This window comes from Lissotriton helveticus, chromosome 1_1, assembly GCF_964261635.1.
Source record: "Lissotriton helveticus chromosome 1_1, aLisHel1.1, whole genome shotgun sequence".
In the NCBI taxonomy this organism is placed as follows: domain Eukaryota; kingdom Metazoa; phylum Chordata; class Amphibia; order Caudata; family Salamandridae; genus Lissotriton; species Lissotriton helveticus.
Genome location: NC_136057.1, coordinates 686,548,433 through 686,573,589, shown reverse-complemented (window position 1 = coordinate 686,573,589; position 25,157 = coordinate 686,548,433). Strand labels below are relative to the sequence as shown.

The following is a 25,157-nucleotide window of genomic DNA, read 5'->3' as shown; positions in this document are numbered from 1 at the left end:
ACCCTCAGGAACGCAGCCAAGACTACAGGTTCACCATAGCAAAAAAAAAGACTCAATTATTGTGTTGGTCAGGGTCACAAGGTTATTTTACTTGTAGGAATGCTTGTGAAAAATGCTGCAATATGTGATGGGGTTTTAACAAACACACAATACATTTTCTACTGTATAGTTGATTATGGTATAATTATCCATGTGCCAAAGATGTTGCTTTTTAAAGTGGATTGGTCAGCTATAATAGTAATTTAAAGAAAAATGTACAAATGTTAAGTGAGGATACCTTTGGGATTCTCAATTTAGTTTGTGTCCAAAACAGTGTGCATTTCTAAGAGACTCTCTTCCCATTGGGATTTAAATTGTAAAAATCTGTAATTATGTAATAGTGATATAAAATGTGAAAATAAAACTAAGTACTTTCTCATTTATGATGTCCCTGTTCATTTCCCACCATAAAATACTAATTTCTATAATGCTGACCTGATACCCAGAGTTGTCCTATGTATATCATAGAATGCTACTGATGCACGTACACCACTAAAATTGTTTTCTGCAAAGTCCTGATGTTCTTATTGTTGGAGATATAGCTGCAATAGAGCTTGTTCAAATGCCTAAAATGAAAATATCTGTACAATGTTCTTCATAAATGTCAGTTTGAAAATTTTGTATACATTTTTCACAATCTGAACCACTCTTGAGAACTCCAAAAGGTTGGCATGCAACTTATCTTGTTGTGAATTTCATGACTCTGCTTGCCTTTTTTATGCTTCTCAAAGCTTTAATTAATTCATAATTAAACAAGTGAATATTTTTATTTATTATTCATTACATACACGGTACATTAGATGAACATAAAATGGAAGGTAACCCTAACAAGACTTTCCACTTGACTTAAGTTGGCGTGGTGGCCCTTCCAGGATCTACTACAATAAATAATTAAAAGATTGGTACCTAAGTCAATGAGCTAGAAGAGATTTTTGAATTTTAAAATTCTATTTTTACTAATTTATATTATGAACATTTCTTCTACTACAGGTTGATTGCAGAATGAACTTAAGCCAAAACGTGTTTTGCAACTTTTAAAGTTCTAATATATCAAAAACTACTGTACAGTTTTACACCAAAGCAATGACAATACGCTTTCTAAGTAAAGTTCTACTTTCATACCAAGTTAGGTGAAAATCTGTTCATCCACTTGGATTGTGGACCCAAGCAAGATTTCCTATGACAGCCTAAATGGAAAATCACTTTTTTCCAGACATCCCTTACTTTTTTGCCATCTACTTATCTCTACAAAACTTGGCATACCGAAGCATAGTTGGCAAAGCTAGTGGGGTGCCAAATTCCAGTCAAATCCTCAAAGTAAAAATGTATAGCCTAACCAAAAAGCATCAGAACTTAAGGCAAGTTACTAAGATTATTCTGCCACAAACTTCATATAGGAAAGTCATCCCTTAGACTGCAAAAACTTTATGGCTTCGTCAACATAAACTAAACCTGACCCTTATGCCACAGAGCTGTCACAGCTCATGGATCATACAACAGGCATGGGGGCGCAAATGTTTCACTCACTTTGCAACACGGACCCTAAGCTGTAAATGATTGTTAAGTTATGATGGTTTTGTATGGTGCACCCATCATCCAATAGTGTGTCCTGGTGCCTCGGAACGGGTGGGGGCTACCCTGACTGGGGCTTATCTGAATAGCCAGGCTTTCAACTTCTTGTGAAATTCTAAGATGAAGCTGGCTGCTTTCATGTGTAAGGGGAGGTCATACTAGGCTGGAGGAGCCAGGAAGAAAAAGGGGAGGTCATTCCAGGCATAAGGAGCCAAGAAGAAAAAGGTGCAGCCTTCGGCTCTTGCTCTTCTGACATGTGGAGACATGGGCGAGTACGAGGTTGGCGGAGCAGAGTTGCCTGGTAGGTGTACGGAGGTCGATGCAGCTGTTGAGGAATGCAGGACCTTTCTTGTGTAGCGCTTTTTATGTGTCTGTGAGGAGGTTGAAGAGGCCTTGTTTGTGTATAGAGAACCACTGAAGATTTTAACGGGGGTTTAGATCTGTGTGGAGTGGAAGTTTGAGAGATAGTCTTGCTACTGCATTCTAGATGTAAATGTAAATGTAAATGTCATGGTACTTATATAGCGCACTGTCACCAGACGGTCACCTTGCGGTGTCGCCTATGTGGCTTCCTGGCGCTGATACTCATACCGCTGTGGAACCCCTCCTGGCTTTCCCTGTGAAGTGTCGACTCCTGGGCACCCCCAGGGTGAAGCCAGGCATCCTTAGCGCTGTTGGGGCCGGTGTGGAGGCTAAGCAAGCTATTGCATGGAGTTGCAGCGTGGGGCGCGTGATTAGAATAGGCACCGAGGCGAGAATTAACAGGTCCGAGGAAATTGAGCCCAAGACCCGCCGAGGTGGGAATCGAACCCTGGTCCATGGCCAGAACTCTGCATCAGGGTCTGCCGCTCTAACCATTGAGCCACACTCCCCCACTAGATTACCTGAATGATTTCAGTGAGTTTCAAGGCGACGCTAGTGTAGAGGGTGTTTCCATAGTCCAGTCTGCTAGTGCTCAGTTCTTTGAGTGTTTAGCAGGAGCCATTTGAAAACTTTCTTGAGGAGCTGATGGCAGAGAAGTTGACCTGGTTGGACGTCGAGATATGATTGTTGATCATGAGACTTAGGCCCCTGGCTGTGTTTGAAGGACTGGGTGTTGGTTGTAGTTCTGAGGGCCACCAGGTTGAGGACCAAAGAGAGGTGTCTTTTCCAAAGAGGCCCACCTCCTTCTTGTTAGAGTAGAACTTCAAGCAGTTGGTTCTCATCCAATTTGTGACTTCAGACATACAGTTGAACTTCATTTGGATGTTTGAGGAGTCGTCGGAAAGGAATGGAGAAGCTGGATGTCGTTATCTGCATAAGAGATGCTGCTGAGTCCGTTGTCTTGGATAATGTTGGTGAGTGGACTCATTTAGATGTTAAAGAAGGTCGTGATGAGCAAGGCGTTATGGTGAGCACAGCTTAAGTTGAAGGCAGTGGTAGAGTATAGGGCAAGGCTGACTGTTTAAGGAAGGAGTTGATTCATCAGATTGGTGGTCCATGCATTCCAGGTTCATGGAGACTGTGGATAAGGATAAGGCAGGAGATGGTATCGAAGGCAGCTGAGAGGTTGAGTGGGAAGAGAGCCACTGTGCCCCTCTTGTTCAATATTGCACAGATGTCACTGGCAGTGATGAGAACGGACTCGGTGATGTGGTTAGGTCTGAATCCAGATTCAAAGGGGTCCGATAGGTGGTTGGCATTCCAGTCAATTGTTGATGGGTTTTTCCTACGCATGGCTGGTTAGGGAATGAGGGAGATGGTTTTGTAGTTTGCCAGGGTCTTTGGGTCTGCTGAAGTTTTTTCCAGAAGTGGTAAGATGGTGTTGTGTTTCCAGGAGTCCAGGAAGGGTGACTGTAGTATGTGAGATGGTAATGATTGAAGTGAGGGTTGTGCAGATGGAATCTTGCGCTTTGGATAAGAGGAAGTGAGGGCAGGCATTCAAAGGGGCTCCTGAATATTTGAAGTGCACAGTGGTGGGGCATTTTAGAGGAGTGATGATGTGCCAGCAGGTCAGGGTGGTTTTGGGGGTGTTCTTCTCAATGGATTGGAGAATAGCGAGGGTGGAGAGGTCTAGTTATTATTATTATTATTATTATTATGCGTTCTTATATAGCGCTCGATTACCCGTAGGCATCTCGGCGCTTGCCTTGGGAACCCTTCCTGGCTTTTTCCCTGTGAGATACCCGTACTGGGCATCCCCAAGGTGGAAGTCCGGCATCCCGCTGCGGGGGGGGGGGCGTAGTGGAGATTAAGCAAGCTGATGCCCAGAGCTGCAAAGTGTGAACCCGTGATTCGAGTAGGTACCAAAACGAGAATTATCGAGTCCGTGGATATTTGGGCTCAAGACCCTGCCTCGTCGGGAATTGAACCCTGGTACCGGGTCTGACCTCTGCTTCAGGATCTACCTCCTCTAACCAGTGATCCACACTTCTCCACAGTTGGGATAGATACTGCAGAATTCTCCAGCCTGGCTCCTGTTGAACATCCTGGAGAACATCTCTGTTCAGGTCCACCTCAAGGAATTGCATTGGCTTCCCATCCAGGCAAGCATGAAGTTTAAGGGATTGGTGCTAACCCATAGATCCTTCTATGGACTAGGCCCTCTAGTCCATAGAAGAATCAGCCTACCATAGACCATAGAGCCGGCCATAGAGTTCTGGATGGATGATAACAAGGAAGTCCCTTGGTGAGATATTTAGGGCACCAAGACCTTCCAGCACAACTGGAACAAGATCCTGGATGAAATTTGTAACACAGATGTCCTAACTTGACACCTGCTACACTAAGAGAGTACCCTACTTGCTCTGTCATGAACTTCCATACTTGAATCACCTGCACAGACACTGTCCTGCTCAAAACCATCTCTACATCTTGGACAGAGCCACAGGCAAGCTGGCACACCGAAGACCTCTGATACTCAAAGTGCCACTGCCAACTGATGGAATGCCTATGGCAACCCATTCCACGACAGCAGATTTCATCAAGGATCTTGTTCCAGTTGTGCTGGGAGGTCTTGGTGCATTAGATTTTGTGTTGGTTTGGCATGTGCATGCCGACTTGGAATTGGGAGTGGTGGATCCAGGTTAAAGTTTTATAAATGTTCACCATTTAGAAACTGTTGCAAAAAGAATAAGTATTCATATAACAAACAGAAGGATATAAACATACATGCTTTCCACTAAATTCTTCTGCTTCTCGTCTTAAACATTAAGTTGTATCATGGTTGTTTTAATGCATTCAAAGGTGGCATAGTAAGTGTTTTAAAGCTGTGTTGTCTTTCTGTAGATACAAGTTTAAAATATATGAATAAATTACACTGGCCTTAAAAGAATCATGTGCAACAAATAAGCATTTAATCTTCCTCTTTAAGTCACTGATACCTGCCACTTCATACCCTCACTCTGCAAACTAGGTTACTCAGAGCTGTCTGTGTACAGAGTATGGATGACCTAATTCCCAAGCCATTGTTCCTGTCACAGTGAGCCTGTGATGCATTTCTTTTTTGCTCTATGTCCCTCCATCTTACCAATGATATATCTTTCTTTTTCACAATCTCTATCACCTCTTTGGTTGATCTTTATCTCCTCTCTCTCAGTTTTTGGTTTCTAATCACTTCTATAGTGATCCATCTGACCTTCCCTTTTTTTCTTTTATGTATCCTTATGTTCTGTCTGTCTCTATTCTATCTCTTTCTAATGCCATTGTCCATACCATTATTTTTATCTAACTTGCCTTGCTTTTGATGCTCTATCACCTCTACCGTACCTTTCCAGTTGCGAGCCTCTTCTGTTCTTCTTTTTCTCTCTCATGTTGTTTCCACTCCATTTCTCTCACTTTTTCCAATCTGTCTATTGCTTGCGTTGCTGGTAACTCTACGTTTTCTCTGCTATATCTCTTCTATGCCTCTCCCTCCATGTGTTGATTTACATTTGTTTTCTCTGACTATTGAAGTATTATCTTGTGGCATAACAAATATGATTTTCAGTTACATACACAGGCATCTATTTCAAAGCGTGCCCGTCTGCCCTGCATTGTTTTCTGAAAGCCATTACTTACATCATCCTGCAGCATGGGGTACAGCAGCGAGCCAGTGGACGAGGAAGCAATTGTGCCAAGTTGTGCATGGGGGATGATCATGACGGGGCTCACACCAGAACTTAATATTTTGGTTCAAAGCCCTGCTGACATTAGCCTGCGATCGCCTACACAAGTGTGATAAAAAGGGAGGTCTTTGTAAGCTTTCTTGGACAACCTATGGTTTCTCTTTTGCTTAAAAGGCCAGTTATAATTGACTGTTGGAATGGTTAGGTATGGGAATGCCTAAAAAAACTGAAAGTAAAAAATATTTTTAAAATGATGACTGGAATGTTTGAATTAATCATAGCCACTTGAAACTACTCGGGCTACATCCCAGTCCATCTTTTTTTCTTTTTGCTTACTATGCCAACTCAGACTAGACCCAGCAGTAGGCAATTCAGCCATGTTCTCGCTCCAATAAGAACAGCTCAGCCCAAACTGGCAACTCAGGTTGCCTCTGAACCGGAAACCAAGCAACCGGTTTCGGCCTAGTTGGGACTCTACAGTCAGGTGCAGCATAGCTCTAATTGCACAGTGACCAAAGGCAAAACACACAAGATGATGGACGGAATGTTGCACAATGGCAAAACATTCACCCCCAGTCACAGATCTGGGTTTAATCCATCGTTATTTTGCTCACCAAGCCAACCCAGTTCAGACATGGCCATATGTAAATCAGTCTTGGCCCTGTGCCTCATGGGAACAGTCCAGCCCGAACTGCCAAGCCATGTCTTCCCTGGACCGGAATCAAGCATCCTAGGACCGGTTTCTGGTTATCAGCCGTCTTCAGCCAGAATAGCTTGACTCCAGTGGCGTATTGAGCACAGGACCCACGTCTGGGCAAACCCTTCCCACATAGGGTGAATAGAAAAACACACATGATGATGGACAGAATGTTGCACAAATTTCAAAACATTCACCCCCAGTCACAGATCTGGGTTTAATCCATCGTTATTTTGCTCATCAAGCCACCCCAGTTCACTGTAGTTAAGCTATCCCGGCTGAAGACGGCTGATAGCCAGAAACCGGTCCTAGGATGCTTGATTCCGGTCCAAGGAACACACATGGCTTGGCAGTTCGGGCTGGACTGTTTCCATAAGGCACAGGGACAAGGCTGATTTGCATATGGCCATGTCTGAACTGGGGTGGTGTGGTGAGCAAAAAAACGATGGATTTAGGCCCAGAACTCTGTACTGGGGTGAATGTATGACATTGTTCTGCATTCTGTCCATCAACTGTTGTTTTTACAGTGACCAAAGGACCTACTTCTGGGTACACCTCGCACTTAGAGCATCTGTATAAAAATACAAATTGAATTAAATCCGGTATTTTTTAAGTGCAAACTAATCACCCTTAAGAGTCTCAAAGCAATGGGGGCCGTCGGGGAGATAAGTGAGCTATCTCCCAGAGTTACATGGTGCTGAGCAGAGCTGCAGGAGTGCCGGGGATGGAACTGTGAGTCCCCCGCTCCGGAGTCAGCCAATCTGGCTGCTGCGCCACACCTCTCCTAAATTGTATTATTCATATCAGCAACAACTGTAAGCAGCCCAATTAGTCACTGGTGGAACATGTTCTCCTTGTCCTACACTCTCTTCCGATGCACTGTTCAGACAGATGCGAGCCTGTAACTAGCTGGCATCCAACATTGAGTGGAGGACTAAGAGAAACATGGAAAGAAGCTTCTGGTTGCCAATATGGAAAAGGCTTTGCAGTAACTGTAGTGCATGTGATGGCCTGATAGAGGGGTGGCACCACAGAGCCTTCCTGTTATGGCAACGCACTGCTTCAGGTGTAGGCACAGAAACAGATGTCACATGTTAGACCGCAACTCAGTTCTTTTGCAGTGGACATTGTAGGTGTGTGTGGGTGGGTGACCCTCTCCTCTCCTTACACTTTATTGCATTGAATAAAGCAAACAACACTTGAAAACAATGTCTTGTTATCTTAATCAAAACACTTGTATACTATGTAGCTCATTTAACAAGGAGGCATCACATGAAAGGGGCAGGTTAAGATATGGGCAAGCCTACCTCTGCCCAGGCTCCTGTGGGTACCTATGAAATGACCCTAGCAATCACAATTACCTTTGTGTTAGCTCCTTCCTACACTTAGGCCACCTCATCCAAAAGTCAGTGATACTCACAGCTTCTGATATTGAACCTTATATAACTAATGCTCATCAAAACATAGTACATCCATCTACTCACTGACAGCAAATGAGCAATCAGCAAACAAGAAAGAAATAAATACTCAAATCTGAGACTGGTATTTCTTTACTCCTCACACAGAAACCTCATCTGCACATCTAAAGCAAAACAAATCAACCACTATCTTGTATCTTTAAATCTATGAATGCCACCATCAAATCCTCCAAGTATTGCTTCAATCTGTTCTCACATATCTATATTACAAGGTTCAGCAGGCAACTGCAATGTGATAAATCTATTATTCTCCAAAACAATACCAGATGTAGTTAAGCAAGGAAATGATCGGCCACACTGTTTGTCCCGTCTTTGGGAATGCTTAACTCCTATGTAAGTTTGTAACAAAATAGTCAATTATCATTGGAGCAAAATAGATTAGCTCCTGTTACAAAATATAACAACTATCTTGTGACTGCTCCTGTATATTGTGTTTTTAAAAGAATGTCTTGATGGGAGGTATGTATGAGTGAGTTTGTATGAGTGAGTTTTACAGTGTAATATGTATTGACAAGTATTAATAAAATCAGGTTTTGTATTTTTGGATTAAAAGGTATCCCTAGGTTCTTTCATTACATGTTGCAAATATTGTGCCGTCCAACAGTTAGTTAGTTGCATTAAGTCATTGCACCGAGCTATGCAAGTTACTGCCATCTGCTCCGTCCATCGACGCAACATATAGAAAAGATCTCTTTAAATGTTTTCTTCATAAGGACCCTTCTAACAAACTTGCCACCATTAACTACCCTACTTATGGAGATTATATGCTCCTATACACAACTAATAATCTTTTTCCCAAACAAGCATATATTCCTTCAACATAGTCAATGCATCCCTTGTTCAAACAATACATATTTGCAAAAATTACGTGGTCTGGCCAAACCAGCCAAAATGGCAGGAGCAATTCATTGGAGCACTCAACTGATTCCCAGACATCCCTATTAACCTTGCCCACACGATTGACCTCTAGTGCCACTGAAAATGCAGGCAGCGCTAGGTGAAAGCATGGTAGGAAGGTGTTTTCCACAGCGGCACTGGATTCCAGCTGCCACAGAAGTAGCTGTTTACGTTTAAGGAAAGAATCAATATTTGAATTCTCACAGAAAGTTAACCTCCCTCGAGACATATTCGAAGAAGTCATCCTCATGGTACACTTGAAGCTAGGTCACTCAGCAACTAGCTGTGCCTCCAAAAGGCATATATTGTTAATTATGACAGATATTAAAGTACAAATCAAGGTACTTGTGAACTGCTTCTCAGTAGTAATATAAAACCTTGCTTATCAGGAAGGTAGTGGATTTATGCAACAAAGATCTAAGCCGCATAATAATACACGCGTCCTAACCTCAGTAGGGACTACCTCTTCCTCCTTCTTTTGAATATGAATTGTGGCCTGAATGTCTTCTTATATGTTTGGTGCAAAGGAAGCCTACACAAAGAGGTAAAGTCAAGATGATCCTATTGGATTTATTTACTACAGCTCCGGACGCCCGATAAGGAGTTCCACTATTGCCAGAACTCTTTGCGCTGGCAGTTGAGCCACTCACTGCTTGGTTCTGGTAACATAGGGATATTGAGAGGGTCAGCTGGACCTGGAACTTGCAGAAAAAGTACCTCTAAATGCAGAGAATACCCTGAATTATCTCAGAAACCCCCGGTAAGTGGGTGCACAGGTGGAACAGGCTCTCAAACAATTTTGAATATTTACTGGGCACCCAATATACTTCCAAGACAGGATATGCCTGGGTTGAGGCATGGGTCTTATGGCCCCACAATAATGCAATACTCCCTAATTTTAAATATTGGTGGATACTTGTAGTGCAAGAAGAAGAAGTAGCAGAATGTTGAGTAACAGCCACATGGTCTCACATCAGTGTCACTCATAGTTTTGAATATTTAGGGATACATGTAGTGCAAGAAGAGACAAAAATATTGGCAGAAAATATACCCCCTATGCTTGAGGGGCTCAAGAAGAATTTACTCCATTAGAATCCACTTCCCTTGTCCCTGATTCGAAGTTTCAAAATTGTCAATAGTGTTGCCTTGCCTAAGCCCCTAAACATCCTGCAAAACTACCCCATTTAGATTTTTTCCATCATTCTTCAAATGCCTGACCTCCCCGCTGCAACCATTTGTTTGACAAACCGAATACCAAGAGTGTCGACAAAATGTGGAAAATTGCCTTTTGATAGTGGGCAGAGCATGGCAGACTTTGTATCTTATTATAGAGCAGCCTACATCATTGTAAATAATATTTGGATATTCAGCCCTGGCTCTGATTTAGCTTATAATACAGAGCTATGTATCCTGGGAGCAAAACACTGCTACTCAGGGCCGGACTGGCTACCGGGCGTTTCTGTGTGCTGCCGAGCTGGGGGCTAATTTCTCTGCAGTGGGGGCTGATTTCGTTGATGGGGACCTGCGTGCGTTTTGAAATAAAACAAGCAAAACAAACACATGCAGGTCCCCATCAACGAAATCAGCCCTCAGCTCGGCAGCACACACAACCGCCCGGTAGCCATTCCGGCCCTGCGGCTACTGTATGGGTAATGTCCCCAAGCTATTACTTATATCCATCAACAAATGCAGTAAGGAGAGACTTGATGAAACAATTGCAGCAAATGGAAAAACTGACTAATACAACCCATTATTGGCACTCAACTCAGTTTGGTGGCTGCCCTTCTAGGATTCGAGTGATGGGACAAGGTAGGGATATCTGTGTTTGGGGGAGTTCTTACAATGCAATGAGATCATTTGCCATGTGCCAGCTCCATGCACAGTGAACATTCAGTCTAATCTTTTAGAAGAGACTTTCACCATGTCCTCACACTTGGATGGGAAAAAGATATCCAGGATGTATAGGTAATTCATTATCTATATACCTGATTTTTTACGGGTTCTTGGGCAAAACAGGGAATTTCAACTGGGGTCTTGCAAAGATGTAGGTTTGCAAGAGGTCCTTTTGACACCCAGGGCAATAGCGATACCTGCAAGATGTTGCCTCGTATGCTTAAATACCTACAGCAAGTCTGTTAAACAAGGTGGAAGTCATGGCAAATGCTGATGGATTCCTCATCTTTTTGTCTCAATTGTCAAACAGAAGTTAGAGATCTTTATCATAATGACTGGAGTAGCAGACTCAGTAAGGTACTCTAGGGAGCAATGGCATTATTGAACATCCTAGAAGAATGTGGGCTATATGGATATGATAACATCTTCTTCGAAGTGAGTCTAGTCATGACAGAATGGAATATTGCCCTGAACTGGAGAGCACCACAGGCCCTAAGTGTTTCCAAGTGGAAAGCAGACCTAGATGAAAGTAGACTCTTAGAATTGCTGGTCTACAAAGCATGGGGGCGCTGCAAAAGCACACTAAGACATGAAGGAAACGGACAGGATACTAAGGTTTTCTCAGAGGAGTGGTATTTAATTTGTAAAATCAACTAAGTGAAAATTCCACATGTTTATACGTATTCCCTTTGCCACTTCTGCATACCAACTATTGGAAGTGTGGAGGTTTGCATACTTGCATTGTTAGTAAGTTACAATAAATGGCAATAAAAATAATTAATAAAAATGTGGATACTTCGCTTTGCTGCTGATTGAAAGCAAACCTGAACCCTAAGGAACATGGCATCTACTTTTTCAATACAAACATACATTCCTGAAAACCATAATTGAGTAAGCAGAGTCTATACAACCAAAAGGCACCGTTAACATCTATTCTGTTCTACAAAAATTGTGATCTGATTTCAACCGAACTGCAGCACTGCAGCAGTAAGCACAAGTCATGAAAGGCATAATTTTCCTCACACAGTTGGACCTATGTCTTTGGCCCCTGGTCCAGCATGATGTCACATACACTAGATTACAAAGACGCTCAATTCCAGATCAATAAAATAGCTTTCTATCACACTAAGAATGGAATTACATGGCACTAATCTGGTTTTCCTATCTATATTACCAACATCAACTCATCCGGATAGGCACCTCTAGACACCATGTTATACATGTGAATTGAGGAGTACCACAATAGTGCCAGCAATGCAGTGTAATTTTCCTTCAGACACACAGAACAGATAATGCACAATATTGGTTCCAGTGGGTTAACTGGTGTATTTCTGTGTCACATCAAACATTTCACTGAAGATGCTTGTTTCCAAAACAGGGCAGGACTGGCCTTTCAAACACTACTGAGTAACCTCTCCCCGGAGCGAGCACATTTGGCTTAGCGTAAGGCACCTTTTCCAAGGTGGCCTCTGCTTGTTCTGAGTTTAGCATTACTCTAGCTGTTGCAGCATTCCTTAAAATTTGCTGCACAGTCCTCAAAGTGAAGACACACTTTTTATGTCAATGGAATGGCATGACCTACTGCAGGTGTCTCACATTAGTGCAATACCAGAAATAGCTGTATGCCACTATGAGAGGGCACCGTTCAGCAGATAAGCTCATAAAAAGCCTGTGGTGCCTGCCAGAGAGGCAAGCCATGACCACTGAGAGACGCAAGTGTGCAATAGCTTCCATAGGCCACAGACTTACACAGAAGGGATTCCCTTTTAAAATACAACCTACTCTTTAATTAGCTAGGGTAACCAACCTAAGACCCAATCAAGCCATATGGCTGTGTCACAACTTAGAGTTTGGTGACTTGACATGAACTGATTCTGTTTTTAATATTGATGTGAACCTACCACTGTTTGCTGTGTTATGTTCCTTGCTTGATTGTGTTCTATAAAAATGGACAGGATGTTTCCCAAGGCAATGGTTTTTGATGTTGGCTAATTCTGTAAAAGAAATCTTTAAGTCTGCTACCACTTGTGAAAACCTATTGCAAAGACAGTCATAACCTCTGTATTTTATCCTTTCCCTGACTATGATATTGGACCTGATTAAGGAGCATTAGGGAATAATATGGAAACAATAGATGACCCAGTAGAGGGACACCATCCTGATGAATGTCTTTACCCATAGGGACTAATCACATGGACAGAAACATGTTAACTACATAACATAGCAAGGATTTGCATTATACAAGATCCTTGTGTACACTGGTTTTATTGATGCAACTGGGAAACATTAATACAACAAACCAGCCTCACTGTACACTTATAATTAGTGTTCCACCCACTAGAAAGGCAATTGTCGAGATTAAAAAAATGACACAACTTCATGAAGCAACTCCGCGTGGAGCCCAAAACATTCTACTAACATGGGTCTTGCGGTTAGGAGAAGCCTACTGATGAAGCGTGCCACCTTGTTGGGTGAAGACCTTCATACGTTTTAGGAATAATCCATGAGCCAAGCCCATATCCCTAAATCGGAGAAATTTTAATACCTACTTCCAGGAATCAGGTACTCTTTTGTGGATGACTGCAGCCTTGGAGGCTGCTGGTAGCATTGGGTGCGCTGCCTTGATCCAATCATGCCCCCATTCTAGTCTGGTTAACTGCATTGTGAGCCTGGTTTGGATGTATGTGCCAGGATCCATTTGGTTTCCAATCCGGTATTGCTCGAAACTGAAGATCACAATTGACATTATAAAAGAATAGCATTAAAAGCTGAAGAGCGGGACCATGGGATATGAAAAGAGCGAAAGCAACAACACGGAGAAAGTAAAAATATGAAAAAGAAAAGTGGAGTGGAGTCGAATGGAGTGACTAAAATGCCTATGGCTTTTCCAGTCAATGAATGTATTAACTATGTTCTAAAATATGCAGTAAAATAAATTATGAGGCTCCATTTTTTCAAACTTTGCTTAAGAAAGAGTGTCTCCAAGAAAGGGGGTCTTCCAGCTTTGGTAGGTGGCCCCTAATATATTATATTTTGTTTTGCAGCATTGGCCCTTTGGTTTAAAGATTGTCTCAGGAAGCAGCCATTTCCACAAATTCCACTATAGATTCCTACGCTACCTTGCTTTGATCAGTCACTCAGTGTCATTTAGAATATGGTTCAAAGTGGGGGGGGGAGTATTTAATTTGCCTGCTCCGTCCCTATCACAGGGGATAGTTCAGAAACTTCCAGTCACACCTTGAACTGGTAAAAGCGTAGCCAGCAGCAGCACAAGCACACAATACACCTGCATTTGCTGAGAAACCTTCCATGCAAATTAATGACAGTATTTAAGAAAACAGAACAACATTCCTGAGCACTGCATTTACAAAATGGGACACTGCTACTTTCATAATATTAGCCTAATAAATCAGCTTTTGCATTAGAAAGCAAACACTGAATACTAATAAGCCCCGCTCATTAATTTGTGCATTTAATAATTAGTATGCAGTTACACGTGGTCTTTATAGGAGTAACACGTGGTTTCACTATTTAATGATAACGTTATTGCCTCCCTTTTTTTGTAGTGCATTAATTATGAATAGAGGTGGCACTATAAGAAACCTGGGGGGATGCTGCCTCAGGACCAGACTTCTGTCTAGCTAGCCCGGAAGGCTACAGTGTGGCCAGGCATGACAGAACCATAGGAAGAGGCGGTGGGTTAGCCATTATTTACAGGGACACATATCGCTCTAAACTTGACCCTATCCAGTGTTCAAACTGTGAAGCTGCTACCTTTGCCATTAACTTCAACCATAAACAGGCTCTAAAAGGGATCCTTCTGTATCGACCCCCTGGCCCCCGCAGCTCTTTCTTAGCCACACTCCCTGAACTTAATGAGCATATCGTAGGATCACCCGAGTATATGATCTTGGGCGATTTTAATTTTCCCCTTGAAGATCAGGATAACAATGACACTGCACAGCTCACTGCCGATTTGCAGATCATGGGACTGCAACAGTTAGTGAAGGGTTCTACCCATCAAGCCGGGCATACGTTGGACGGCATGTTCACCAACAACCCCGATATCACCGTGGTGGATGTACTACCACTAGTATGGTCTGATCATAGGGCCATCATTTTCACCATACAAACCTGTGCCATTAATCCCCCCCAACCCAAACATCGAGTTAGGATAGGAATACGGGCATGGAAAAATGCAGACATCCCTCAATTTTTGCGGATATTTTAGCCTCCTCTCCCTACACAGAATCCGATAATCCTGATGTATTATCCTCTAGATTCCAGGACTGGATCCGGAATGCAGCTAACCAGGAGGCCCCGGAGAAATTTGTTCTCCCCAACAGAACCTCTCCCTCAGCACAATGGTACACTGAGGAGCTTAGGCTCCATCGGCAGCATTGCCGGAACCTGGAGAGGCGTTGGCGAAAGCAGTACTGTCCGGCGGCCAAGCAATCCTACAAAGATGCTCTCTCAATCTTTAAAAAGGCCATCGTTGCTCAAAAAAGTGCCTTCTTTTCCACCCAAATTGAGACTGCCGAGAACTCGGCTAGGGAATTGTTCTTAGTGGTGAATACTCTTTCCACCCCCCCTTCAGGTTCAGGGATCGAACCTTCACAAATACTGTGCAATTCACTGGCCTCTTTTTTTCCACTAAGGTCGCCAACATCTACTCATCCTTCTCTGGGAACCTTAGATGGGAGGCTACGGAGCCAGGCTCTGAATTATCCATCTGTCACACTGCCTTCCCTTCCTTCCATCCCGTCACTAAGGACCAGATCAGCAGGCTCATTGCTGCTACTAAGTCGGGCTCCCCTCTTGACCCCTGTCCCCCTGTAATGATGAGTGCTATAAACGAGGCAATCTCCTCTCCTCTCACAGATATCTGCAACACCATCTTTCAAACAGGTATCTACCCAGAGGTCTGGAAGAATGCGGTCATCAAGCCTCTGTTGAAAAAGTCATCGCTGGATCCCACAGTTTCGGCCAATTATAGACCGATTGCTGGCCTCCCCTTCCCGGCCAAAATATGTGAAACACTGATGAACCAACAGCTTTCAGAGTTCATCGACTCGCACCATCTCCTTGATGATACTCAGTTTGGGTTCAGGAAGGGCTATGGGACCGAGACTGCACTAATAAAAGCCTCTGATGAGATTAGATCCATCATGGACCAAGGAGGAGCGGCAGTCCTTATCCTTCTGGACTTGTCCGCGGCTTTCGACACGGTCGATCACGCTATTCTGATCGACCGTGTCGCAGCCTTGGGGGTTGTCGGCCTGGCCAGAGATCTCATTTCATCTTTCCTGGCTAGTCGAACGCAGACAGTGAAATTGGGCAATTTCTACTCCCCCGTCTTTGCGCTCCCCTGTGGGGTTCCCCAGGGCTCCTCGCTAAGTCCGACGCTATTCAACATCTATGTAACGGACTTAGCGAGGGTGATAAAAGCCCATGGGTTGCGTCTGACATCGTATGCAGACGACACCCAATCAGTCCTGGCGGTGCACAAGGATGGTCCAGTGGTGGCAGCAAAATTCCAGGAAGCAATGCTTGCGGTCTGCTCCTGGATGTCTACGAATTGTCTGAAGCTCAACTCGGATAAGACCGAGGTTATGACCTTTGGCAACCTTGTCCCGGATTGGTCATCCATCTGGTGGCCCAGTCAGATGGGTCCCCCGCCTGTCCCGGTTGCCAAGGTCAGAAACCTGGGAGTTATCTTCGACAATAAGCTGTCTTTCAATCACCACGTAAACAAAGTTGTTTCATCTGCTTTTTTTATCTTAAAGAAAATCAAGAAACTCATGCCCTATCTTCCGACTTCTGCAGGAAAAACCCTTATTACCACGTTGGTATTCTCTAAGATGGACTATGGGAACGCCCTTTTTCATAACACTCAGAAACAAGTCCTAAATAAACTTCAGTCCATACAGAACGCGGCAGCGAGAATTCTGCTAGGCATTCCCCGACGTCATCCGACCACCACAGCCATTCGTCACCTCCACTGGCTTAAAGTGGAAAATCGTATCAAGTTCAAGGCCCTCTGTATTGCTTACAAGCTATCCACGACATGGGCCCCAGGTTTCTGATAGAGGCCTTTCAGATTTACAGCCCTAAAAGACAGCTCAGATCCGCAAACATTTGTTTGCTCCCAGTTCCCCGAACCAGAACTGTGACCTGGGGATAGGCGTTTCATGGTAGCAACACCTAAGCTATGGAAATCCCTCCCTCTGACTATTAAAACAGCTCCGAACCATGTCAGCTTTCGTAAGCTTCTTAAAACATGGTTATTCAACCAGTAAGGCTTCTTGGTATTGGTCCTTCTGAATAGTCACATGCGCCGAGACACCTTTGGGTAAATGTCACGCAATAAAAATCTCAAAAAATAAATAAATAAGACAACAAACTTAATGACTATAACCTCTTCCTCTCAATTTATAAGCCCCCAAAGACAGTCAATGAAGCAAAGTTAATGGCAAAATTGGAAATCAGAGAGATGACAGGATCAACAGAAGGATCCTAGGAGGCTGGATTGCCAGATGAAGAAGGATTGGATACCATGGTGGCCTTCTCAGGATGGAACTACTAGCTGGATTTCAACTTTTTTCCTCTGATTCTTGACAAGAACAGGGGAAAGGCATATAAAATTGTCTGAGGCCAGGAAAAGCTCATTGCATCCACTCCCAGGCTTCTTGACAATGGAGGAGTGCAGTAGCGCATCATTGGGAAGAGGATAATAGATCCAGCTACAACTTTCTCAACTGATAAGCAATTTCCTGAATTATTAGAGAAGAGAGAGACAGGGAGCCCGAGGAGGGAAAGACCCATTTCAAGAGATCGGCAAGCCCTTTCTCCCTACCCAGAAAATAAATCACTGTTCGAGACATTAAGTTAATTTTGGCCCATGTACCTATCTCCTCTGCCAGATACATCTGCACCTGCAGGGGCGATATGGTGCACCCTGATGGATCACATAGACTCTTGCCACCTGATTATCCATTCTTGTTTGTACTGGACAGTTCTGGATCTGAGGAGAGAACAACAACAGTGCTCTGTAAAGTGCCAACAGTTCCCTCCAGTTGGATGAATTCTGTCTAGGTCCATAGACCCTGGACTGAAGCGTGCCCCAATATGGCTCCCCAGTCGATACTGCTGGCATCCGTTGTAATTGTCTGAAGGATTGGAGGAGAAATTAGAGTCCCCTTGCTTATAAGAACTGTCAGCCACCACTGTAGTTTGTTTGAAACAGTCCGAGAGATTGGGAATAGAGTGTTGTAATCCTGTCAGTGATGACCCATCCAGTCACACCTAAGCTCTCATTTTCTGTTGCTGTCTAGGAGGAATACACAAAGTCCAACTGCCAACTACACCCAGTCATGTGACAAGAGTCAGGATGCATGCATCAAATGGCTAAGGCAAGAAAATGCCAACTTCCTAAAAGTGCAAAAACAACAGGTGATGGACAGAATGCAGAACAATGTCATACATTCACCCCAGTACAGAGATCTGGGCCTAAATCCATCGAGTGGGATGGGTATGCTCAGACGTGAGTCCCATGCACTCCACACCACTGGAGTCAAGCTATCCTGGCTGAAGACGGCTGATAGCCAGAAACCGGTCCTAGGATGCTTGATTCCAGTCCAGGAAAGACATGGCTTGGCAGTGTGGGCTGGACTGTTCCCATGAGGCACAGGGTCAAGGCTGATTTGCATATGGCCATGTCTGAACTGGGGTGGTGTGTAGTGCAAAAAAAACGATGGATTTAGGCCCAGATCTCTGTACTGGGGTGAATGTATGACATTGTTCTGCATTCTGTCCATCAACTGTTGTTTTGCATTTGTCACCCCGAGTGGGATGGGTATGCTCAGACGTGAGTCCCATGCTCTCCACACCACTGGAGTCAAGCTATCCTGGCTGAAGACGGCTGATAGCCAGAAACCGGTCCTAGGATGCTTGATTCCGGTCCAGGAAAGATATGGCTTGGCAGTTCGGGCTGGACTGTTCCCATGAGGCACAGGGTCAAGGCTGATTTGCATATGGCCATGTCTGAACTGGGGTGGTGTGGAGTGCAAAAAAACGAAGGATTTAGACCCAGATCTCTGTACTGGGGTGAATGTATGACATTGTTCTGCATTCTGTCCATCAACTGTTGTTTTACATTTGTCACCCCGAGTGGCATGGGTATGCTCAGACGTGAGTCCCATGCTCTCCACACCACTGGAGTCAAGCTATCCTGGCTGAAGACGGCTAATAGCCAGAAACCGGTCCTAGGATGCTTGATTCCGGTCCAGGAAAGACATGGCTTGGCAGTTCGGGTTGGACTGTTCCCATGAGGCACAGGGTCAAGGCTGATTTGCATATGGCCAAGTTTGAACTGGGGTGGTGTGGAGTGTAAAAAAACGATGGATTTAGGCCCAGATCTCTGTACTGGGGTGAATGTATGACATTGTTCTGCATTCTGTCCATCAACTGTTGTTTTGCATTTGTCACCCCGAGTGGGATGGGTATGCTCAGATGTGAGCCCCATGCTCTCCACACCACTGGAGTTAAGCTATCCTGGCTGAAGACGGCTGATAGCCAGAAACCGGTCCTAGGATGCTTGATTCCGGTCCAGGAAAGACATGGCTTGGCAGTTCGGGGTGTACTGTTCCCATGAGGCACAGGGTCAAGGCTGATTTGCATATGGCCATGTCTGAACTGGGGTGGTGTGGAGTGCAAAAAAACTATGGATTTAGGCCCAGATCTCTGTACTGGGGTGAATGTATGACATTGTTCTGAATTCTGTCCATCAACTGTTGTTTTGCATTTGTCACCCCGAGTGGCATGGGTATGCTCAGACGTGAGTCCCATGCTCTCCACACCACTGGAGTCAAGCTATCCTGGCTGAAGACGGCTGATAGCCAGAAACCGGTCCTAGGATGCTTGATTCCGGTCCAGGAAAGACATGGCTTGGCAGTTCGGGCTGGACTGTTCCCATGAGGCACAGGGTCAAGGCTGATTTGCATATGGCCATGTCTGAACTGGGGTGGTGTGGAGTGCAAAAAAACGATGGATTTAGGCCCAGATCTCTGTACTGGGGTGAATGTATGACAATGTTCTGCATTCTGTCCATCAACTGTTGTTTAACTACCTAAAAGTGGCATTTTCAGAATTGTAATTTAAAATCTGACTTCACCATAAATTAGGATTTTAAGGTTCAAATCTCTTTATTGAATTTCAGAACAGAAAAATGATAGTGTTACTGTAATCGAATATTGTTGAGCATCCATGCTACAAATATGAATAAACATTACAGTCCCCAAACTCCCCCTCTCACCTGGGCCCCACTATGCTAAAGAATATAGTAAATAATGTGGTCTCACATGTCTTGATGTGGCATCATAATCTGTACTCTCTTGGCTGGATTTAGCAGAAGCCCTCATGAAACAGAGAAGACTAAGGCATCTGGGGCAGGTGAGTTCACAGAATTTGGAGGATAATAAAGCAATAAAGGGATGCCAGAGCTCATAATATGAAGTGCCTTGTGCCAAGAGAGTGAGGGTCAACATTTCCATCCCCAGTATGTACAAGAGGCGGTGGAGCCAACCCTGATTGTAGGAATCTGTCTTGTACCCTATTGTGTCAGGATATTCTGTAGGGCTGGCCCCAAAGCTAATCCAATCAGGCATTCCCTATGGGGTTTGAGCAGGAAGAAGAGTGGATTGGGCAACCCCAAAATGGTATGGGCAGGAAATCAAGGAAGGTGGGCGTTCAGGTGCCTCGCGAGACTAAGCAAGTAAGAATCAAAGTTGTGCCACCTGATAATAGCATAAACGATACGGGATGCCCAGGCCACCCCCATTTGAGGGGAGGTAACTCATCTCCTTCTGCACGCTGGAGCAGCCATCGGCCCACACAAAGCATTTCAGGTCACATTGCAGGGTTTGGATGGTACCAGTAGGGGGCTCACTCATCCAAGCCTGAAAATGGAATAAGATCTTAGCCAGGATCAACATTTTCATAGCGGCTACTCGACTATACCAAGAGAGGCCTCCATCTAGTTAAGTCCATTTTGATCTGTTGGTGTAGAATTTTATAATGGCGGGATCCAGTTGTCTGGGCTGTAGGGGCCAATTGTATACCCAGGAAATACAGAATAAAGGAAATCTTGATGGTATACCCAGGTAGGGGATGGAAGTTGTTGCCCATTGTATCGGATAACTGTGGAAAAGGGCCATCTGTGTGGCCGGTGTGATTGGGATTTGTGCACATTCACTCGGAATGCCGCCGCTTATCCGAAAGCCTCCAGTTCATTCAAAAATCCCGGAAGTGAAGTGGACAGTTCTTCCTGGGCCATTAGGACATCGTCGGCATACAAACTGATGGTGTGCTCTTTCTCGCCAAAAGGAATCCCTTTAATGTCATTATTATCACTTACTCGCTGGGCCAGAGGCTCCATTTAGAGCAAAAAGGGAAGGAGCGAAAGGATGCACCCCGGGTCCATGCCTCTGCAAATAAGGAACAGAGCTGATGTCTGTCCATTCACCCTAACAGTTGCGACCAGATGGCTGCATTTACAGAGAATCCACAAACAGAAGCGTTTGTCAAGTCTCAAATGAAAGTGTAGCTGCTAGTTATGGCCAATGGACCCGATCAAATGCTTTCACGGCATCTACCGCCAAGAGCATTCTATCTTGGTTCGAGTGTTGGGCCTTATCAAATAAATGTAGGAGCCGTTTCATATTATCGCTACATTATTGCTACATTGGCGATGGGGCACAAAGCCTGCCTGGTCTAGGGCAATGAGGTTTGGTAGAAGGGGGCCTAGGTGAGCTGCCAGAATTCCAGTGAATAGGTTGATATCGATATTTAGAAGAGATATTGGCTGGTAAGACACACAGAGGCAAAGCTTCAGGCGATGAGGGGTGTTACACGCCTCTAATGTATTTTGTGATAAATTTGGGAACAGTTGCTTTCAGTCACATATGGTGAGGTGTCTGTCGGATTTCACCAGGAATTTTTATGCACACTTCCTGTTTGGAAAGACTTGAAAAATATTGGTTATTTCACAAACTAATGTGCTTTCTCTAACTTGGTATCACTATCAATCAGCATTCCTCACCCTTTCCGTGCCCTGCTTACCGTCTAATGTAGTTTAACATTATTTCCCAGCGTGATTGTTGGCAAATCTGAAGCTCACCCAACCCCAATATTACCGACCAAGGTACACCCCTGATGTCCAAATATATCATACAACAACATACGCTAGTTACAGCAAAGAACACATAGCACATACACAAAAAACACGTATGCTATTATTACTTTCCCAAGCACTGTTACTCATGGACATTACTTGTGGTAGCAGGTGTAAATTATGCTCAGCTTTGCCACTTCTGCTCTCAGAGCTCATGAAGACAACTATGAACAGAATGTCAACAGGGCTTTTATATGCAGATTCAGTATATAAGATAAATGCAGGTTTAGTTTCTGTAGTTTCCATCATTACCCTTCTTTCGCCACTCATCAGAAATTGTGTGGTGGTCTTATGCTAGGTGGGGGGGTACAGTTCAACCCTGAGATTTCATCAGTGGTCAAAGGATGCATAATGCCACTTCTCCTACCACTGGAAGGTTAGGTAAGTCGACTTTATGTAATGTCTATTTTACAAGATCTCATTTAAAAATGGTAACTCTAATGCCAGGTGGTATATATGTTTTCAAAAATCAATTCGCAGTATTGGAAAGTAAGATGATATTACTAAATTAGAAAACTTATTTTAAAACAGACATGGACAGACAAGTATTTGACTAACAATCTCCAGGTTAACTTTTAAAAGGGCAACAAAAGAAAGTCCCGTCGATCCCGACCCCTCAGCTAGATGTATCTGGAAAAATCCGGCATCATGTTTTGCTGAGTCTGCAGAAGAGTTAACTGCATTTCAATACCAAATGCTGTTTTCAACAGAAGGGCCTTTAAGGAAGGATTGAAGCGACAAGATACTGACGGCAACCAGCACTGAAGCAAAGGAAAAGTAACACATTTGTATACACAAGGTCATTTTTATTTTATTTTTGACGATCAAACCATGCATTTTACTTAGACTGTGGCAACAGTTGGCCACTTTGTGTCATACGAAGTGAAAAGCTAATTATGTAAGTGAAGGATATTGTTTTGGTTGACGATCAACCAGCTAATACATGGTGTGGACGAGCAAAAACCAGAAATTCTTAATGGTAATATTCGGGGACCTCATTTAATTTTGTGTTCAGGTATATGCACTTATCATATGTTTCTTGTATTGGACTACTCCAACATTAAATTCTGCTTGCAAGATGCAAGAAAAACGAAGAAATTCCATTGTAGAATCCTAAAACTGATACTCTATCTGGCAAATTAAAACGAACAACAAAGTATTTCATGAATAATTATTAAATATACATTTTTGAATTATGTACTCACTTTGCCTGAAGACTGAATGCCCTTGATCATGGCTAAGCAAACCATAACCCAGGCGGCCAGTAAGCAGACTGTCATTTTCCAGTTCAGACCTCCACTCTCAGATACTGAATTGGTAATATTTAGGGCTCCTCTGTACCAGAAAAAGGTGGTTGCTGAACTTTTTTCACATTCTGGCTCCACAACTGAAATAAAAAAGCATAGGCAATTCACACACAGAAATCCCTTCCTGCAAAGAATGGAGCTATATGACATATAAGTTACCCAGGTGTCTCAGTGCTAAATGTTTGCTGCTGGTATATGATTTAAGCTACAGATCACAAGTTTGAATCATGGGAAGGTATGATCTGGCTGCTTGGAAGATGGTTTCTTCTCTGAAGCAAGCTAGGAGTGGTGTCAGTACCATAAGAGATGCTATGCAGCTTGTTTGGAGGGTTTGCCTCTGTCCGGGTAAGGTCTATTCTAATAAAGTGGTTCTTCTTGTTATTCATCAGGTGATGTCTATCCCAAGAATGTGATCAGAGGAGAAATCCTTGGTGACCTCATGAGACCGGGATACTTTCAAGTTGCTTGCTCATTAAATCTCTGAGAGTTTCTGACAGAGGACTAATGAGGAGGGCATCAGGCTGATAGACCAGAAAACAGTATAGCAGACGTTTAGACCAGAAAACAGTATAGCAGACGTAAACTGCAAATCAATCCAATCATTCACAAAACAGGGAGAAAGAAGCACAGCTCATACGGCCTCCTCCAGCTCAGAACAAAAGTAGTGAAACTCTCAGAACTGTAATGAAAAAGCAACCTGAAAGTGTCACACATACTTACAAATAATACCACCCTGAAGAAGACCTCAGCAAAAAGACTTCTTATCCCATTTATTTTGAAGGTCGAAACACGTTAGGAAAGCCACATAGAGCCTACAGAGGAGTGAAAGTATGTTAGGTGATATTAATGCTACGGAAAACTAACTTTAATGGACACGTGGATTTAATCCAAAGAAGAAAAATACTGCTTGTTTTACCCACCCATGTACATTACCCAGGCAACAGGAGATTGTCCTTCCATTTAATAATGTATTTATGTGTTATGGTTTTTGTTTAAATTTATATTGTGTTCCATGCTATTGCGAAACTACTTCTTGGAACAAATCAGTTAATAAGGAAATACTAGCACCAAACCGTTTTAATAAAAATGCAGGTTTGATAATGAGAATTTTACACTTGTCAGTGCTAAAGTGAATTTTCTCACCATGTACATATTGCACTGTTATAGCATTATTAAGTTACCGAAAAAGAGGTGCAAGGTAGAAGCCAAGGTGGGACAACTTTTTCAAAAGAAATATGATTCCCTCGGACATGCAGCAGAACAGCCACATTTTCCAAAGGTCTAATGCTTCCTCAATCAGAGAGTGGCTAATATGGGATCTTCGATATTTGTAGCATATCCTCTCTTTGATGGAGGCATTGTCATTGATCAGCGGTACTGAATGTTGAAACAAGTTGTTCATAAAATAAAAAGGACTATTTGGAGAAGTATCAACTTTCTTTTACAAACACCATACAATAGAATGGGTATTCCAAAATACACCGACACAAAATGGTATATGGCAATTGAGCTTGTACTGTGCAGTGGGGAAAGGATGCGGTCACTGCTAGCAGTTCATCAGCAGTTTATAACGTAGCTATGAACAAGAAAGAAAGATTAGGTCTGCAGAAAGAACAGGTGTAACTTTTTCTTCTCTAACAGAATGTGGTTTGGTCTACTGCGATGGTTGCATCATCTTTACGGGCAGAAAAAAACTACCACTGTACCAACAACATGGTCTTTCATGGTCTTGTATAGTCTAGCATCAGTTTTTCTTCTCTCAGATATTACGTGATTTCATCTACTATGATTGTTACATCATTTGAAGTAGCAGTAAATTACTAGTACAAATCTACCAACATCGTAGTCTTTCATGGTTTTGTGCCAGTTTTTCTTTCTGGCACGTGTGATTTTATCTACTATGATGGTTGAATCATCTGTACTGAGGACTGGCAGTTGTAGTCACTTTCACATGATGAA

General features: G+C 43.4%; 1 protein-coding gene across 1 annotated transcript in view; it reads right to left on the bottom strand.

Moving 5' to 3' along the window:
• Nucleotides 1–25,157, bottom strand: part of SLC6A15 (solute carrier family 6 member 15) — a 316,654-nt gene that overhangs the window by 138,372 nt on the left and 153,125 nt on the right. The window contains exon 5 of the mRNA XM_078674224.1: nucleotides 23,097–23,278. Within this exon, the coding sequence (XP_078530350.1) occupies nucleotides 23,097–23,278 (182 nt within the window). The remainder of the gene's footprint in view (nucleotides 1–23,096; nucleotides 23,279–25,157) is intronic.